Below are 20486 nucleotides of genomic sequence, written 5' to 3' on the forward strand. Positions count from 1 at the left end.
CTAGCTGCCCTTCAGATCTGGAATTGAACCCATACCTGTGGTGTCCAGCCAAACAAAAGACAAGCATATGAGTTGAACATTTACCTCAAGTAGATACACTCCTTAGAGAGAACAATCATGGGAGAAAGAAGGGCTGCTTAAGCACAAGGTGACAGCTCAAGGGGCAGGAGTGCATGGAGGGATGGACACAGGGAAGAGGTAACTATGGGAAGGAAGTGGGAGGGGAACTGTTGCATTGTGGTAAACTGTGGTCAATGTCCTGAGACAAAGTATATGTGAACCGCTGTATGGAAAGTAAATTTGCTCTGTAAACCTTCACCCAAATCACAATTAAAAAAAAAAAAAAAAAAAAAAAAGACAGGAAAGGAAGAAAAGACCAAAGTGGATGTCAGAAGAGACTCTGAAACTTGCCCTTGAATAGACGGTAGCTGAAGCAAATGGAAGAATTGACAAGATAGAAGAGCTGAACAGAATATTTCAAAAGAGCAGCTCGAGAAGATAAAGTCAGTAATTATAAAGAATTGTGCAAAGACCTGGAGCTAGAAAACCAAAAGGGAAGAACACGCTTGACATTTCTCAAACTGAAAGAATTGAAGAAAAAAATGTAAGCCTTGAGTTGCAGTATTCAAAGATTTTATGGGCAAAATATTGAAGGATGCAGGAAACATCAAAAGAAGATGGAAGGAATACACAGAGTCACTGTACCAAAAAGAACCAGTCAATCTTCATCCATTTCAGGAGGTGGCATATGAGCAAGAACCAATGGTATTGAAGGAAGAATTCAAAGCTTCACTGAAGGTAGTGGCAAAAAATAAGGCTCCAGGAATTGATGGAATACCCATTGGGATGTTTCAACAAATGGATGCCACACTGGAGGCACTCACTCAGTTATGCCAAGAAATTTAGTTATGCCAAGAGATTTGGAAGACAGCTACCTGGCCAACTGACTGGAAGAGATCCATATCTGTACCAATTCCAAAGAAAGGTGATCCCACAGAATGTGGAAATCTAGAACAATGTCATTAAACTCTCATGCAAGTAAAATCTTACTGAAGATAATTCAAAAATGGTTGCAGCAGTGTATTGACAGAGAACTTCCAGAAATGCAAGCTGGATTCCGAAGAAGATGTAGAATGAGGAATATCACTGCTGATGTCAGATGGATCTTGGCTGAAAGCAAAGAATGTGAGAAAGATATTTACTTGTGTTGTATTGACTATGCAGAAACATTTGATTGTGTGGAACATAACAAATTATGGATAATGTTGAGAACGAGAATTCCAGAACACTTAATTGTACTCATGAGGAACCTGTACATAGACCAGGAGGCTATTGTTCAAACAGAACAAGGGCGTACTGCATGGTTTAAAATCAGGAAGGAAGTGTGTCAGGGTTGTATCTTTCACCATGCTTATTCAATCTATATGCTGAGCAAATTACCTGAGAAGCTGGACTATATGAAGAATTACGTGGCAAAGCACTGGAGGAAGACATATTAACAACCTATGGTATGCAGATGACACAACTTTGCTTGCTGAAAGTGAGGATGACTTGAAGCACTTACTGATGAAGACCGAAGACTATTATAGTCTGTACTGTGGATTACACCTCAATATAAGGAAAACAATAATCCTCACAACTGGACCAATAAGCAGCAGCATAATAAGTGGATAATAGATTGAAATTGTCAAAGACTTCATATTTCTTGGTTCTACAATCAACACCAATGCAGTCAAGACATCAGAAGACACGTAGCATTGGTCAAATCTGTTGCAAAAGACCTCTTTCAAATGCTGAAGTGCAAAAGTGTCCCCTTGAAGATTAAGGTGTGCCTAACCCTAGCCATGGAATTTTCAGTGGCCTCATAAGTACGTGAGAGCGGGACAATTAACAAGAAAGACTGAAGAAGAGTTGATGCTTTTGAGTTGTGGTGTTTGCAAAAGTACCATGGACTAGTAAAAGAACTAATAAATCTGTCCTGGAAGAAGTGCACCCAGAGTGCTCCTTGGAATTGAGAACGGCCAGATTTTGTCTCACCTACTTTGATCATGTTGTCAGAAGAGACCATTCTCTGGAGAAGGATATCGTGCTTGGTAAAGTGGTGGGTCAACAAAGAAGGGGAAGACCCTCAACAAGATGGATTGACAGAGTGGCTGCAACTAAGGGCTCAAGCATAACAAGGATTGTGAGGATGGCACAGTACTGGGCAGTGAAAAAGTGGAAGACCCTCAACAAGATGAACTGACATGGTGGCTGAAACAATGGGCTGAAACATAGCAAGGATTGTGAGGATATCATAGGACTAGGCAGTATTTCATTGTGTCATACATAGAGTTGCTATGAATAGGCACCAACCCAATGGTACCTAACAACAACAACATATTAATGATTTAGAATAATAACTCATCCTTCTCATCTCTCTTAAGTGGTTTCTATACCTGAGAGCTATACAAAACCTGATTGAGGCTGGGACTGGAAGGATGAAGGTGAATAGGAAGAAGGGAGTGCTGGCTTGACAACTGAACCTTTGCAGAAAAATGTTCATCCCACTCTTACACAGGGACCAGTACACGGTTTGCTTCTGAGGGAGAAGTGGTGCTCACACTTGGGTCAAAATTAGTTCTTCTGCTCCTCCTTTTTGACTCCTTTGTGAACAAATCACCTTGGGTAAGAATCCCTAAGAATCTCTGGGATGAAAGCTCAAACCCATTACAAGTATGTTGCTTCTACATTCTATGAGCATTCTTTTTTGCTGAGGAAAGTAAACTCCTTTAAAAGGAGAAAATTTATTGCAATACAGCTTGTGCCTACTCCCCAACAGATCCTATAAGTCTTAAGGAAAGACCTAAAGAGATGAATGGGGAACTGTGAGAAAGAAAAAAAACAAAACAAAACATAAAAACCTTACTACCATCAAGTCTATTCTGACTAATAGAGAACCCCATGGGTTTCTGAGATGGTAAATCTCTATGGAAGTAGGTTGCCCAGTCTTCCTTCAGCGGAGTGGCTGGTGGGTTTGAACTACCAAACTTCTGGTTAGCAGTCAAGTGCTGTAGGCACTGAGCTACAGAGCTCCTGAGAAAGAAAGAAGGGGTGGAGAAAAAAGAAGAATAAAAAACACCATCACCACCATCACCAAAACTAGGCTGGGCGGAGAGCAGAAGTCTTTGTGTGCTGCCCTCCAGTGGAGGCTTCTGTTCCTAACTATAAGAGAGGCTCCACTTGTTTACTTCAGTTTGGGAAGTTTTAGGAACAATGAAGAAACAGAAATTTAAAATTTGCCACCGGAGACGAATAGCCAAGACTTTTTGTCCATTTGAGATTTCACCTGTAGACACTTCAAATCTTCTGTCAACCTACTCATGACTTCCTAGCTTTTTAATCTTTCATATTCTAGAGAATTTCTCAGATTTCTACCTAATGAAATTTTCTTCCCCTCCACAAAGGTCACCTCTATTTTCATGCTCACACTCTTGCCCCTTTGTCTGAGATATTTTTTCTTCAAATCACTTCCTCCCCTTGTTCAAAATGCACCCCAAATTTCTGTCATTCCTCTGTTGCAACAGAATTCTATGCATACCTTGGTCAGAGCACTTACCATGTGTTCTGGTTACCCAGTGCCACTCTGACAGGAATATACCATGAATGGAAGAGCCTTAACAAACAGGGGTTTATTCTTACAATTTAAGTCCCAGTTCAAAGTGCCAGGCTTTAGGGGCTGGGTGAAAGCCCCTCAACCTTGGGCTTCAGCTCTGCCTCCTATTCCCAGCCCACTGGAGCTAGAGGCTTTTCTTCACTCAGACAGCTGCTGGTTGCTGAGACCGACAAGCCCAAGGTTGACAAGTAAAAAGGCATAGTCCCGATGTCACCAAACCACATGGCAGGCCAAGTCCATTGTAAGTCCATTGTAAGTCCCAAGGTCGGCAGAGCATAGCAAGCTGCTAAACAACAACATGGCTACATGCAGGGTCCAAGCGTGCCGTAGGCTAGAGACCATTCCCAAAGCTGTTTCTTATATATGGGAAGCAGACCACATCCCTAAAGCAGCTACTTGCCTGATTGTGGTAGGTCCCATCATGGAGTTAATAATCTTATTTGGAAATAGGATTTTCTTTTTTATGTTAATGAGATACCTGAGGAGGATGGGTTCTAGATGTACTCACTTCTTAGTTACAAAAAGAATAGATTAGACAAAAGGAACCAAGGAATGAAGGAAAACCTAGGACTACCTACAAGGAAGGAATCAACATGGGTGAGATCCTGATTTGGACTTTTAGCCTCCAGAGCTGTGAGAAAACAAACTTCTGTTCTTTAAAGCCACCCACTTGTGGCATTTCTATTTCAACAGCACCAGGCAACTAAGACAAGTTAAAAAAAAAATAATTAAAAAAAAAAAATATATATATATATATCAATGGAGGGAAAAAAGATTGTGCAAGGAAAAGAGAGAGAGAAAAAACTACTCAGAGCTGGAAGATATAAATTTGAACACAGCTGGAATGATGTATGGGAAATAAATAAGTAAACCTTTCCATTGTAATTATAAAAGTATTTTGTAATAAAGCATCGTAAACTTGAATAATCCTATGATATGTGCTAATACAGAATTATGTGTTACCATATTATGCTAAGGCAAAAAGTAGGACAGTGGAGAGGTTTAGAGCATGTACTTGAAAGCCAGATTTCAGAGTTCATATTCCAGATCTTCCATATCTCAGCTGTGTACACATCGGCAAGTTACTTAACTTCTCTATTTCTGCAAATGCAGATTCTAGTAATGCTTTCCCCATAGAACGGTTATGAGAATTGAAGGAGTTCATATATATGGAACTTCTACAAAACTAGCTGACACATAGAAGGATATCTTATTAATATATCAATGTATATATTTATCATTGTTACTATTATAATTCCCTGTCTTGAAGGACAACCCATAATAAAAAAAAAAAAAAAAACCAAGAAAAGTGAAGGTTGAAGAGCTAACATATTTACATAAGTAAGTGCTAAGGACAATGGAGATTAAGATGACAATGCAAGTCATTCATTATTTTTAAAAGGGCTCTTAAAATTGTACTTTTATAAACTCTTTGCTCCCAGGGTAAACCCACAAGAGTAGAAGTCATGTAGGTTTCTCCAACCCTACACCTTACTTTCCCCTTCTATATTGTGCCCATGTCAAATATTATGATTTGTCATTAAATACAAATTGCTGCTGTTGTTAGGTGCCACGAAGTTGGCTCTGACTCATAGCGACCTTATGTACAATACAAGGAAACACTGCCTGGTCCTGCACCATCCTCACACTCATTGTTATGCTTGAGCCCATAGTTGCAGCCACTCTGTCAATCCATCTTGTTGAGGGTCTTCCCCTTCTTTGCTGACCCTCTACTTTACCAAGCATGATATCTTTCTCCAGAATGGTACCTTCTGACAACATGACCGAAGTAGAGACTAAGTCTGGCCATTCTTGCTTCCAACTACACTTTTTCCTGGACAGATTTGTTTTTTCTTCTGGCAGTCCATGGTATTTTCAGTGTTCTTCACCAACACCACAGTTCAAAGGCATTAACTCTTATTCGGTCTTCCCTATTCATTGTCTAGCTTTTACATGCATATGAAGCTACTGAAGAAAATACCTTGGCTAGGGTCAGGCACACCTTAGTTTTCAAGGTGACATCTTTACTCTTCAACACTTCAAAGAGGTCTTTTGCAGCAGATTTTCCCAGTGCAATATGATGTCTGATATCTTGACTGCTGCTTCCATGGGTGTTTATTGTGGATCCAAGTAAAACGAAATCCCTCCTAACTTCAATCATTTCTCCATTTATTGTGATGCTGTTTATTGGTCCAGTTGTGAAGGATTTTTGTTTTCTTTATGTTGAGGTGTAATCTGTACTGAAGACTGTAGTCTTTGACCTTCATTGGTAAGTGCTTCAAGTCATCTTCACTTTCAGCAAGTAAGGTTGAGACAAAAACAAACAACAAAAAAAAAAACCTCTCTGCTGTCACGTCAGATCCGACTCATAGTGACCCCTCCTTGGGTTTCTGAGGCAGTTATCACTACAGAAGTAGATTGCCCGATCTTCTTTCCAAGGAGTGGCTACTGGGTTTGAACTGCCAGCCTTCTGGTTAGCAGTCAAATGCCTGAGGAACTACACCACCAGAGCTCCTCAGGTTGAGACAAGTGCAATAAAGATTCTTTGAAACACATTTTGGGAAGGATAAAGAGTTGTTTTATGAACATAAAACTAGATAGTTTCGTTGTTTGCTTTTGGACTCATATACCTATGAGTTCTCAAGAAAGCAGAGTTTGGGAATGAAAATGTCCAAATCTTAGTTTAAAATCTTTTGTGGTGAAAGCTTTGTAATCATTATTTGAATTTATATCAGTAGGCATTTATATAATCTGTAACTTTCAATTCTGTGTTATCTGGCTCTTTAGACTTCTAGGGGATACACACACACACACACACACTAACACACATATCTATATGAAAAAATTTCTAGGCTCTTGGCATTTTATAGATATTGTTTACTTTCTTTCTCTTCCTCCTCTGTTTTGGTAAACCACGAACTTTGGCTGTTTGCCTCAGTCTCCTTTACTCTACAACTCTTTCCTTACATTGCTATTAGTCCAACAACTTTTTGTTGATCATCTAATCTGTGCAGGAATATAAGTTCCATAAAGGCAGGCACCATGTCTGTTATGCTTGTTGTTATATCTCCAGTGCCATTTATAGTACATGGCACATAATGGACATTCCAAAAATGTTTGGTAATGAAATATGAATAAAGGTCTTATACTGAAGCAATGAAGTATAGTAGAATCAACATAAACTTTAGATCTAGGTTCAAATCCATTTTTTCTAATTATATGATATACTGTAATTTGCTTAATTTTTTTTTGTAAAATGGAGTTAATATTTATAAAGATTGTGAGAATTTAGCAAGAAAATAAGTTTATTAGAACACCTGAGTATATAAGAAGCTCTGGTGGTGGAGTTGTTCAGGCATTCGACTGTTAACCAAATGGTTTGAACCCACTAGCCGCTCCACACAGGAAAGATGAAGCGACCTGCTTCTGTAAAGATTTACAGGAGTGGAAGCCCAATGGAGGTCGCTATGAGTAGGAATTGACTTGACAGCAATGACACTGAGTGTACAGCATGTCTTAGAGAGTACATACATCCCAAGGATTGTTTCAAAATATGAGGCTTTAAAAATTAAGTGAGGTACAATTTCTATCCTTAAGGAATTTCCAAATATACTAACACAAGTCACAGAATATTATGGAAATTTTATGGGTGTTCAAAGTAGGGAGAGATGAGTTGTGTTTGAGGGAATCACCAAAGGAGGTGGCAAAAGAAATGGTCCTTGAAGGGCAGCTAAGAGTTTAACAATGAAAATGGGCAGGCATACCCAGGTTAAACAGAGGGAATGTAAGCAAAGAGTTTAGGTACTGAGTGTCACTGAAAAAATGGCGGTGCTCTTTTGGCTGAAATGTAGGCAAGTATTGAAAAATTGTTGTTGTTGTTGTTGTTATGTGCCGTCGAGTCAGCCCTGACTCATAGCGACCCCTCCTTGGGTTTCCGAGGCAGTATCACTACGGAAGTAGGATTGCCCAACCTTCCTTCCGAGGACAGGCAAGAAAAGTAGGATGGGGCCATACTGGTGAAGTGTCAAGCTGGGGAGATTTTTTAATCCAGTAAACAATGAGAAACTCTTAATGGTTTGGGGTCAGACATATGGCATAATAGGAAGATTACTCTGGCAGTAGTGTAGGATGGGTTGAAGGGTGGCACCAAAAAAGTGGGAAGACCAGTTGAGAAGGCTATTGCAGTATTTCAGAGAAGTGGTAATAAAGGACTGCAGGAGGGCGAGGTCAGAAGGAATGCAGAGGACTCAAGCAGGCAGTTTTCAGAGAGAATCGACAGAGTGTGTGGCCAGCAGCCCCACAAGGGAAAGAAGCAGAGACCCGGGTGACTGGAGGGAACCACACAAATGAGTAAGTCGTAGGAAGGTGTCAGTTTAGGTTTTGGATAAGGGTCGGTCTGAGGGTCTGAGTTTGGGTTGCACTCTGCTACCACGTTCCCTTTTTTTTTTTTTTTTTCAGGGTCTCCCCTCCATCTCTCTGAACTAACTGATCTCTCTACTCTCAACCATGACCCTTGTGTTTAGCTTCACGTTCCCATTCCATTTCATACCACTGTCTCCCATAGTACTCTGACAGCCCCCATGACTACCCACAGGTTAGGTCTTGGGTTGTAGGACACTCCACCCGCAGACCCCCTATCGCCTTCTCCCAGACAGCTTCCATGCTTGCGCCCCCATGGCTCTCCAACCAATAGGAAGGAACTGGTGCTGGTACTCGACTAGTCATTGGTTGGCTGAGCCGTGGTGAGAGATGGTGAGGTGCCTGTTCTCTGCACTAGTGAGAGCGGTGGGCGGTTGTTAAGGCGACCGTTCGTGACGTAGTGCCGTCTGGCCGAGAACTTCCCAGATGATTGGCTAGACGATCGGACGATCCTTTCTTATTGGTCGCTTGCTCGTCCGCTTCGTGTGTGCGTAAGTCGAGGGTTCCTTCCGCTTCACGTCTCCTTTGAGTGGAGACAGCCGGATCGCCGGTGCCGGAGTTCTCTGTCCTCTAGTGAGATCGAGAGGTGAGGCGGACGGTGGCCATGAAGGGGCTGGTGTGGTGGGTGGGAGCGGGAGTTGGGCCTCGTTGGTAGCGGTTTTTGAGTTTCTCTGGACCCTGGGAAATGTCTGCCGGCACCTGGTCGGAGGTGGTTTTGCGGCTTAGTCGATGTGGCGACCTGTCCGCGGGAACTGCGAGGAGACGTCCTTGAGGCCTGGCCGATCGAACGGCGACAGACCTACTGTCTGGGTAGCCCCGGGGCCAGCCTGGGCATGAGGGACAGGCGGCGTCCAGCACCTTCGTGGCCGCGGTCACCATCGATGCACTGGCGGGGCGTGACCCTGTTTGGCAGTTTTGCCCGATGTGGGCAATGCTGGCGCGCGGTCACGGTCACTGGGGCTCTGGATGGAGGGGGTGCCCGGCAGGGCGACTACGGAGGGCCCCTTGGCTCGAGAAATGCCACGGGGCTGTGGGGCAGGCCGGCCGGCAGCTCACGGAGAGGACGGAAGATGAGTCTACGCGGTCCAGGGCTGGTTAACGCCCAGGCGCTGCTGTTCGTCAGCACCTTGCAAACGAAGGGGAAAATCTCCATAAATGCTGCTGACTAAGTTAGAGCTGTGAAACAGCCGTGGTGCTGTATACACATGTCCAATTATTTCCATGACAGACGGGTTGTGGGCTTGCGGAGTCCTCTCCAGGGACTCACCCAAAGACTGAAAGGGTTTCTTTTTCTTGTAAAGGAAGTAGTCTGTTAGGTGCTGTTGTGTCTTTAATTCATACCTCGTAGATTTTTCAGATTTGGTTATGGTTAGGAAAAACGCACCCTGGAGGTTCAAAAACAGCAATTTCTGCAGTAGGAGGAGGTCGACATATTTCATTTTAAATGGTCATTTGAAATATTTCAGGGGTTAAGGAGATGCGTTCTTAGTCTTGGTCCGAAAGTGTATGGGAAACATCTGTTTCTGGGTCATATGAAGTAGTTGTGCCTTAATTCCAGTATCTCACGAGGTAGAGAATGTATTTCTCGTTTACTTGTGAATTTGTGTTCCTGTCCATGCAGTGAGAGACCTTGAATTATTTCTAGATAACTTAGCAAAGGCCTGGGTTTTACTTTGGGGATAGATTGGATTTTGCAGGACTGCTTTCTTGTGTATTTTAAGAATTTGTGATAAACCTGGCAGTAAGGAAAAACAAATTAGCAAAATGAAGTTTAAAAAAAGAGTAATTGTTCATCGATTACAGTATTAGCATATAAAAACTGTTGTGTGTATGGCATGGCCATTTCAGAATAAATGTGTTTGGTTTTGTCTTTTTTCTTTTGGTCTAGTTTCATAATGGTCACATTATGTGTTGTTGTCATGTGCTGTCAAGTCGGACCCGACTCATAGTGACCCCTCCTTGCGTTTCCCAGGCGTATCCCTACAAAAGTAGATTGCCCAACCTTCCTTCCTGGTAGTGGCTGGTGGGTTTGAACCACCAGCCTTCTGGTTAGCAGTCAAGTGCCTTAGGCACTGTGCTATCAGAGCTCCTAGTTACATTATAGAGTGTTTATTTTGGTTGACCTGTTGGAAATTGCTGATGCTTGAAATCTGACTGTTTCTTACCTACAGAAATAAAAGTTTTATATGGTTCCATTTAACACTTGCCTTTGTTAGAGAACTTTGGAACTCTAGATTCATCCTAATGCAGACGAGGAAGCAAGTGAACAAAGAGAGATGTGACTTACCCACAGTCAAACAGGTAGCATATAACAGAAGTGGGTATGAAATCCACATTTCCTCACTTTGAGTGCAAAAGAAAGTTTGTTTTTTTTTCTTTCTCTAGAATACTATACTTAGCAGCAGAATGTCTAGATCCTGTTGGGGTTAAAAATGACTGCAATACCATAGCTCTTGCCTTGAGAGAGACAAAACATACACATTAATTAATTTGAGAATAGTGTAAGACAGTGTATAATCAAGTACTAGAATATGTGGAACAGGAGTGTTGAGTGGAAGGAAATAATCAACACTAAAGCATCTTTTTTTTTTTTTTTTGCAATTGACCATGGTGGGTGGTTCCTATAGCTGATTGGCTTAGAGTTTAAGGTTTGCACTCTTAAAATCTGGGAATGATTTGCAGTATACTTCAACAAGGCCTATGTTGCCTACTTAATTTATTTTTAAATGCAATTTATTTTTATTGCAGTGTGGGGTAAATTCTGTCTATTGAATTTACATGAGCCTACTAGTGCCACTTTTGCAACTTGTGGTGAATATGGAGGATTGAATTCTATGGCATGTAAATGTGTTGCATAGTCTTGGGAAATGGAGAGGATTCTCATGAGAAAGAAGATTGTTTACAATTATTACTTTTGACACACCTGTATATATTAGACTCTTCAGTTTATATTTTCAAATAGGTGGTGTTCTCTGTTTGGATGTGGCTCACAGGATCACGTGTAATTTTTTTCCGAAATGTTAAAAGAACTCTTCAGACCTCTGAAAAGATGTTGCAGAGTTGACAGTGCTACCATGAAATCTTTTGAGGGAAAATGTAATGTGCCGCATGCATACCTATGAGTTAATAACGAAAACCATTGTGATCAATTTGAGGTTCCTTCCTGCTAGCAGTTCAGATTTTAATTCATCTAAATTAACTTTTTAATAGAAAAGGGCTCACAGAGTAACTTTTATTTGATATAGAATAATATAAATTGAAAGGAGCTCTGGTGATTGCAGTGTAGCTCTGGTTAAGGCATTTGGCTGCTAACCAAAAAGTCAGTGGTTCAAGTCCACCAGTTGCTCTGGAGAAGAAAGATGAGGCAGTCTGTTTTCGTAAATATTTACAGTTTTGGAAGCCCAGTGGGAGTCACTGTGAGTTGGAATCAACTTGATGCCAGTAAGTTTGGTTTTTTGAGATATATATTGAGGGCCTTTTTTGGAAAGGGGATTAGAAATGCTTTTGACATAGTTTATTATTGTGGTACAAATATGTATAGTATAATAAAACATTTGTCATGTCAACATTTTTTACAGGAACAACAGTTCATTGGCATTAATTACATTCATCATTTGTGTAACCATCAGCTCTGTTTCCATATTTTTCTGTCACCCTTAATAGAAACTCAGTGTTGCCTAGACAGTGACGTGCCCCTCCCCCTATTTTGACATAATTTTGAAACCTGTTTTTAGTTAATTCATTTTCTGCAGTATTGATGCTATTTGATCCTGTAGCCCAGTTTGTGGGGGGTTTTGTTTTGTTTAACTTAAATGTGGAAGAGAAATATGGGATAGAAGACTATTAGGAGGCTTTTGGTTGCAATTAACCCATCAGCCACGCCTGGGAAGAAAGGTTGGGCAATTTACTTCCATAGTGATACTGCCTCAGAAACCCAAGGAGGGGTCGCTATGAGTTAAATCTGACTCAACGGCAGTGAATTTTGTTTTTTTTTTAAATCTAGGATATGATTCAAGCTCCACTGTGTTTTTTAAAGAGTCCCATCACATCACCACCACCACCAGTTGCCCCATTTCCTACTAATTTAATAGGAAGTATTTTGTTGTTGTTCATTTTCCAGTATGATATTTAAAATATAGCTTCTCCCCAGTCTCCACCCCTATTAGTCTGTTCTTGAATAGTCTGCATTCAGCCTTTATCTGGAGGAGGGGGAATATTATATCAATAGTTAGGTGACTTAAAAACAGAACTCATCTTTAGGTTTGTTTCAAGATATGCCAGTAAAATGCATGATGCTATAGTTTAAGAATTTGTTTTTAACTAAACAGGTATTTATGAATAGCTACTATATGTGAGTGCATAGTGCTGGAGGGTAAAATAAGACACAGAATGGGAGGTTAAAGCATGAATAAACACTGGCAAATGCACGACACATTTATATATCAGCCATTTTAAATTTCACCTTACTTATTATATTGGATCCATTACACACACGTACACACACACATGTACACATTTACATATAGTCTCGTAAAACAAAGTTTCAAGCAGTAATATCTACCCATACTACATGTTTTACCTCAGCTGTTTATTTGTATTACTGTTTTCTCTTTTAAAAAAAATTAGTTCTTACCCACAAAATTGATTCATGATCTAATGAAGGGTTATGACAGGCAGTTTGAAAACCAGTTATCTGGCTGGTGGCTTGGTATGGTTGCCATGTAGAGGAGATGGAGTGGTATAGTAAGAGATGAGGCTTGGTTATTAATTTGGTTCCTAAAAACCACTGTCTTTTTCTTTCAACCCTTTAGATTGATTAATGCCTTCTTTTTCTTAATTTCTTGCCTTTTTATTTTCTGTCTTCAATAAATCAGTCACTGTCTTAGTTATTACCATAAATGTGAGATTCATTTGGATTCTTGCTACTTTTTAAACTTTCTTTGTTATGGGCAGTTAGTAGCCTTTTATTATAATAAGCATTAATTGTAGTGTAAGTAATGAAGCTTGCAAGATCGTAAATTAAAGGTCAGTAGCTACCTAAGGGTGTTAGGGGATGGCCTCGGGCCTAAGGCAATTGCCTATCAAGGGCGAGGCTGGCGGTTCAAACCCACCAGCTGCTCCCGCAAGGTAGACAGGGCCCTCAATTTCTAGAAGCTCTGGTAGCATAGTGCCTAAGGCACTTGACTGCTAACTGGAAGGCTGGTGGTTCAAACCCACCAGCCACTCTTTGGGAAGAAAGGTTGGACCATCTACTTCTGTAGTGATACTGCTTTGGAAACCCAAGGAGGGGTCACTATGAGTTGGGTCCAACTCAATGGCACATAGCAACAACAACAAGCTATGTAAGATTGAAAAATCAGAATATCAAAATTATTATTTAGCCATCAGAGATGGGAAAATTTCATCATGGTAGTCATTATGTCAAAATTACATATAAATTCTGATGAAAATATTTTGAATGAGATAGACAAACACTGTGGTCAGCTTTTTTTCCACTACTAGCCTATCATTTTGATTAGCTGTAAGTTTGCAAAGTTTTCACATCTGATGCTTTTCCTTTGATCTTCTAGCTTCATTGTTGTTTCTGGTAGAAGAAAAGCAGCCGCCACAGCAAAATTATTAGTCTTCTTTGTTAATGTAGAGCCATCTTTCAGAAAAAATCTTTTCTCTGGCAGCAACGTTAAGATTTATTAGCATTTTGCTAGTGACAACGTACTATATGTTGGATGGAGTAAAAAAGTTAATGAGTCCCTGACCTTGAGGAACTTACAAATAACTAAAATGATGATTTGTAGGACACATTGGTATTTACCTTTTGTGTAACTAGATTGTGAAGAATAAAGAGAGTGCTCTGATGATGCATCTTATAGCGGAGTAATTAGAAAATAAATGTGAATAGTTGTTTCTCACTATTGTTTGTTTTCTGCTTTGTTGCTCTCCCTCTTTTCTGAGATAATACCAGGGACTGAGTTGACTTGTTTGCTTTCATCTTAGATACCTGAATTAATACATTTTTTAAGAAAGAGTTGCTTTTAACTTGGTTTGCTAGTGAGTAATAGGGGATTTAAATGTTATAAATAAAGAAGTAATAACAGTCCTCTTACTTTAATTTTATAATTCTTTGCCTAAATTATGAAGAACATCATCAGATAGTATTATATGTCTAAAGCACTATGTATACAATGCACTTTTCCTAAAAATACAGTGGACCATCTAAGTGTTCACACTTGATATTCTTTTCAGGAACCAAAGCCCCTGTAGCTACAATGCTGTCAAGACTTTTCCGAATGCATGGACTCTTTGTGGCTTCCCATCCTTGGGAAGTCATAGTGGGGACAGTAACATTTACCATCTGTATGATGTCCATGAACATGTTTACTGGTAATGATAAGATCTGTGGTTGGAATTATGAGTGTCAAAAGTTTGAAGAGGTTAGTGAAATTAATATGATCTTGCTTAATGTTTTCAATTTATAAACTGTCTCATTTTAGAGACCATATAATTAAAAAAATGTTATGAATAAAATCTTTAGTTAATTATTCATGAATTTACTTCAGATCTCCCTTTAGTTACAGAAGTGTACTAGAAAGACTTTTTTTTTGTATTATCTGCACAAATGAGTGTAATTGGCATTATTTGAGAGAGAGGTCTTGTAAGTGACTAACAGAAATTATTGTGATGATATATTGGCTTAATACAGTTGATTTTTAAAAATCAGATTTAAATTTTTATATTCAATATTTTTGACTTGGTAGTGTACTTATATTTATTATTATGATAATGTGTAAATAAATGATGCATATAAAATACACATTTTTATTTTTGATTGCTTAATTCAAATGCCAGAGCTGTTGAAGTATTTTTTTTTCTTCTTTTTTTAACCTATCTCTCCCAATAGGATGTTTTGAGCAGTGACATTATAATTCTGACGATAACACGATGCATAGCAATCCTGTATATTTACTTCCAGTTCCAGAATTTACGTCAGCTTGGATCAAAATATATTTTGGGTAATAATTTTATGTATTTTATTTCTTTGTGTGCCATTAGCTTTTTTTTTTTTTTCTTTTTGCTTTGAGAATACTCCTGTGTGTTTTAATTATGTGACTAGAAACATGGATTGCTAAAAATGTGCTGCATGCATTCAGTACTTTCTTTTCTTATTATTGGGGGTTAAACATTGCATGAACTTTGTTGTTGTTGTTGTTATGCGCCGCCTAGTTGGACCAACTCATAGCGACCCCTCCTTGGGTTTCTGAGGCGGTATCACTACAGAAGTAGATTGTCCAACCTTCCTTCCGAGGAGTGGCTGTTGGGTTTGAACTGCCAGCCTTCTGGTTAGCAGTCAAATGCCGTAGGCACTACGCTACCAGAACTTTAATAATCTGGAAAAATATTATTATTTCTTTAAAAATACTATGAGACTACATGTTATTATTTGTGTGATAAAGGATGAAATTTTTTCTGTTTGTTGAATTTTATCATTTTAGGTATTGCTGGCCTCTTCACAATTTTCTCAAGTTTCGTATTTAGTACAGTTGTCATTCATTTCTTAGATAAAGAATTGACAGGCTTGAAGTAAGTATTTATAGCCTAAATCTACTTTCTTTCATCATGTTTTTTAAGAGTTTTTCCCTCATGTTATAAAGGTAATATATGAATATTCAAAAGTTTAGAAAATGTGGAAGAGAGTATTATAGAATGTTACTATTAGCTGATTTTAATACCTGTTAACATTTTTATAACTTCTTTATAGCTAATAATAGTTTATGATCATCTTAACATCTGATGTTAAAGTATTTTTTGTCATGACTGTGTTCTACTGTATAATTTATTTACTTAATACTCTAGGTTTAGATATTTAGGCTGCTTAATTTCCCCCCATTTACTTTTCTTGTCATGAATATCTTTGTTGGTAAATTTTTATGCATATGCATAATCATTTCCCTGGGATGTATTCCTACAAGTGGGATAGTGGGTATGCAGATTTTTAGAGCTTTTGACTACCAGTTTGTTCTCCAGACAAGTTGTCTAGCTGATCTTTCCCAAGTAGTGATTAATGAGAAAAATGAAATATATTACTTATTTTTCCCTCATGCTACTTGAGACTTTTTTTTTGTCTAAAGATAAAATTTTGCTACAATTATCAAAATGTATATCTGTGAATATATTTACACTTTTAATATTAAAGATTTTTGTAACATATTTTGAGTAACTTATGTTTAGCTTTGGGGATGCCAAAGAAGTACAAGATGTACCTTCTAGTCTGCAGAAAGATACACATATTAGTGTACATGTGTACTAAGTATCATACCATGTATAGGCATAAAAGGTTTGTTTCAAAATTTTTTAAAAAACCATATTTTTTCCTTAGTTAAATGTTACTAATCGTCTTATTTGTTTCTTTTACTAGTGAAGCTTTGCCCTTTTTCCTGCTTTTGATTGACCTTTCCAGAGCTAGTACATTAGCAAAATTTGCCCTCAGTTCTAATTCACAGGTAAGTATTATTTACAGGACAGGAATGTGAATGGTATTCCTTTTTTTTCTCTTCTTTAGTTTGTTTGCATTAATAGGAAGGGTTAATAGGATTTCTTCATAGCCTAAGATTGAGGAGTTGTCTGAATTTCAGATTTAATTGTGAAGTCCTAAGACTGGTTGGTCTTCATGAGTGCTTCATGAGGAAAGTCCCATTATCTTACATCACTTCTGGAATTTGGAATATTCCCCATTGTCCTTTTTGAACATTTTCAGAAATTATGCTTAATACAACTTTTAGGTAAATAGGAGTGTCTACCTAGTAAAATACATTAGAGAGTAGGGCAGGAGCTAATGGAAGAAAGCCCCAGAGTATTTCTAAACCACTTGAATTAACACTAGCATTATTTCCCATTTAAAGTTTCATCTTAGTATTTTTTAGTGACTTTAAAGAACCTAACATTTTTCAACAATTTCATCAGTACCTGAGTATTAAATAGTTCATATTGTGCCCTGATTTATGTATTTGATGAATATGTGATCCTTTAAACATATGAAGAAAATTATGATGATTACTTGAACATGTTGAGAGAATATTATTTAGGTTTTATAATAGTAACATGGTCTCATAAAAGGTTTGCAACTAAGAGCTTCTGTCACTGTTAGCCAAAATTCAGACTTTTATAGGTCATAATTGTGTGGGATTTAAATGACAGAATTGATACACCACCTCAGGAAAATATTCCCAAGAATTATTCCATTCTCTGGAAAGAGAAGCAGGGTATTGTATGTTTTCTTTTTGTTGATCATCTACATTATTAACATACTTTGTATCTTGAATACCTATTAGTCATGTTGTATATTTTTTTCTTTAAATATAAATTATATTTTAGTATAAACCCAAGAATTCTCTCTAACATCTTTAAAAATTACTTTTTACCTTACCTCATTGATGTGTTTGGTCTATGTTTTAGGATGAAGTCAGGGAAAATATTGCTCGTGGAATGGCAATTTTAGGTCCCACATTTACCCTTGATGCTCTTGTTGAATGCCTTGTGATTGGAGTGGGTACCATGTCAGGTCAGTAAGCGGTTTTTAATATATTAAAAAATTAGTATGTAGATAAAGAGGAAAAACTTGTTTTTGCACTGGTTATTCTTAAATTTCGACCTTTAACAGTCTGACATAACTTGGATTTTTTAAAATTGTATGAACGTGTGGTAGCTAAGACTTTGTGTCTCTCTGCTTTGGTGAAAATTTAGTAACAGTCTATTGATTGATTTCCCACTAGTACCATCTTCTCTTTCTCTGCCTGCTCTTTTGATGGCTTTGTCTTTGGTGTTTTTGTTTGTTACTTGTTTCTTAACCAAGGTGATATTCCAGGTTCCATGTGGAAAGCAGTTTGTATGTAGCCTCTCCTGTTGCTAGACTACATTAGTGACTTGGTTACATGTGTTTCAATTGTCATGTAGGAAATAATGCAAGAGAGTCTGGAGTCAGACAGATCTGAGTTGGAAATGCCTTATAGGCAGTTGAGCAAGTTTAAGCAGAACAGTATCTAGTACGTCTTAGCATTAGTCTCAACACATTTATTTCCTCATCCTTATATAGGATAAAAATTATGACTTGGCATTGCCAGATTGACTGGGATTGTAAGATTGTGGTGGTTTCCTAGTCATTAGGCCTAGGTTGTATGTATTTCTAACAAAGACCACATTTAGATAACTAACGTTTTGGTTTATTTCTTGGCATTATATTTCTTCTTTGGATAATAAATTCGGTGTCCTCAATAAGAGTAGCTTCATTCTTTCAGATTTAAGTTATCTAATGTTTAAAGGAGTGATTAGTTGTCATTATTCTCTTTACTGTGTATTTATATAAAAAAATAAGTATGCATTAAATCTATAATGTTTCTTCTGAAATCTTGAAGGTAACTATATTACTATTTATTCAGTTATTTTTTGTTTTTCCTCCGTTCCCATCCCTGGTAACCAACAAACAAAATCTCCTTTCCTGTATAAACCTTTCCTTGACATTTTATAGTAATGGACTCATATAATATTTGCCCTTCTGTGATTGACGTATTTCACTCAGCATAATGATCCTCCAAGTTCATCCACTTTATGAGGTGATTTGCTGGATGTTCTTTATTCTTTAGTGTTGCATGGTATTCCATTGTGTGTGTATACCGTAGTTTGATTATCCATTTATCTGTTGATGGGCATTTATGTTTTTTCCATCTCCTTGCTATTGTAAGTATTGTTGTGATGAATATAGAAATAAGTCCCTTTCATATATGTTGTTGCCAATTTTTTTTTTCCCAATCTGTAGGTCTTCTTTGTACTCTTTGGAAAGTCTTTTGATGCACATAAGAATTTAATTTTTAGAAAGTCTCAGTCATCTAGTTTTTCTTCTGCTGTTTGTGTATTTTGGGTTCTGCTTGATAGTCTTTATACCATAAATTATGGTTCCTAAGTTTGTCCGTATTTTATCGTTGATCTTTATAGTTTTGGGTTTTACGTTTAGGTCTTTGATCCATCTTGAGTTCGTTTTTGTGTGTACTGTTAGGTATGGCTCTTCTTTAATTTTTCTGCCAATGGATATCCCGTTTTGCCAGCAATTATTCAGTTATTTAATCTGTCATTCAACAAAGATTTCATAGAGACTATGTTGGGACAGAGTAAGGCAGAATGCATGGAAAACTGAATGCAACGATATGAGTTACCATTGTACCGAGATAAATGGTAGTACCCAAGTTATCAAAAAAAACCCACAAAACTCACTGCCATCAAGTAGAACCTGACTCATAGCAACCCCTCCTTGGGTTTCCAAGGTGGTATCACTACAGAAGTAGATTGCCCAACCTTCCTTCCAAGGAGTGGCTGGTGGGGTTGAACCCCCAGCCTTCTGGTTAGCAGTCAGATGCCTTAGGCACTATGCTATTAGAGCTCCTACCCAATTTGTCAAAGCATTGGTTAAATGTAGTTTTGATGTTCCCAAGTTCGAGAAGACTATATTCAGCTACTATTTAAAATGGAAGTTGTTCATAGTGCTTTTGTTACTACAGTTTTGTGTTCTCTTAAATTTCCATTTGAGAATAATTGCTGTAAAATTACTTTAAAAAATCCAGTGTCTGCTTTTGTTCTATTCGGTCAATTGAACATCACAATTCAGAAAAGAAAGTATGACTTTGAGCTCTTGATATTAGTTATCTAGTTAGTTTTTAATAGGAAAAGAAATTTTTTAAATCTATATTTCAAAGCATTTTTGTTTAAAGTAAGGGAGTAGATCTATTCTAAAATTGTGTTATGCTTTATTTGAGATTACAAAACGATACTTTAAATGGGTTTTGGTGGAGTGTTTGTTAAATTTTAATCTTGAATTGTCATTTGGAATTGTATCTTTTTCACACAGGTCAGTGAAATTTACCAAGATGTAAGAACTTAAACAGGCACCATAGAGGTTATATTGAAATTAGGATTTAGTTGTACACATAAAATATTTATTATGATGATATATCAGGATATGTAACTGATGTATGTTCTACTTTTATAAAAAACCCTTGATTCACAGATGAATTATGGTTATCAAGTAGAATTGGATCAGTAGTATAGCTGTAGGGCATCTTGTTCCATTAGAGTAACCTGTCTTACATACCCTTGTTTCAAAACAAAAGTTTGAGGTACTACTATTTGATAAAAGAGATTGGAGATGTCTGTTTATCAAATGTTAATTAAACACTACCACTGTGCCTAGCATTATGATATTTGGGGACATGGGAGAAGACAAGGTCTCTGCCCTTCAGTAGGTATTTCTGCTGTCTTCTGAGGCATGGCATTACTTTTGAGTGACTCATTATTTTCCAGTAGATGGTAAAGAATAAAGAACATAATGTATTAATATAGTCTTATTTTTGTCTACTTGCAGGAAAAGATC

The 20486-nt window shown here is 37.9% G+C and overlaps 1 protein-coding gene across 1 annotated transcript in view; it reads left to right on the top strand.

The window, feature by feature from the left end:
- The first annotated feature begins 14340 nt into the window (after positions 1 to 14340).
- HMGCR (3-hydroxy-3-methylglutaryl-CoA reductase) overlaps positions 14341 to 20486 on the top strand; it is a 19499-nt gene continuing 13353 nt past the window's right edge. Inside the window, exons 1-5 of the mRNA XM_007943350.2 lie at positions 14341 to 14505; positions 14973 to 15084; positions 15565 to 15652; positions 16488 to 16572; positions 17525 to 17630. Coding sequence (XP_007941541.1) covers positions 14341 to 14505; positions 14973 to 15084; positions 15565 to 15652; positions 16488 to 16572; positions 17525 to 17630 — 556 coding nt within the window. The remainder of the gene's footprint in view (positions 14506 to 14972; positions 15085 to 15564; positions 15653 to 16487; positions 16573 to 17524; positions 17631 to 20486) is intronic.

This window comes from Orycteropus afer, unplaced genomic scaffold (assembly GCF_000298275.1).
Source record: "Orycteropus afer afer isolate SDZICR_OR568_19922 unplaced genomic scaffold, OryAfe1.0 scaffold00104, whole genome shotgun sequence".
NCBI lineage: Eukaryota > Metazoa > Chordata > Mammalia > Tubulidentata > Orycteropodidae > Orycteropus > Orycteropus afer.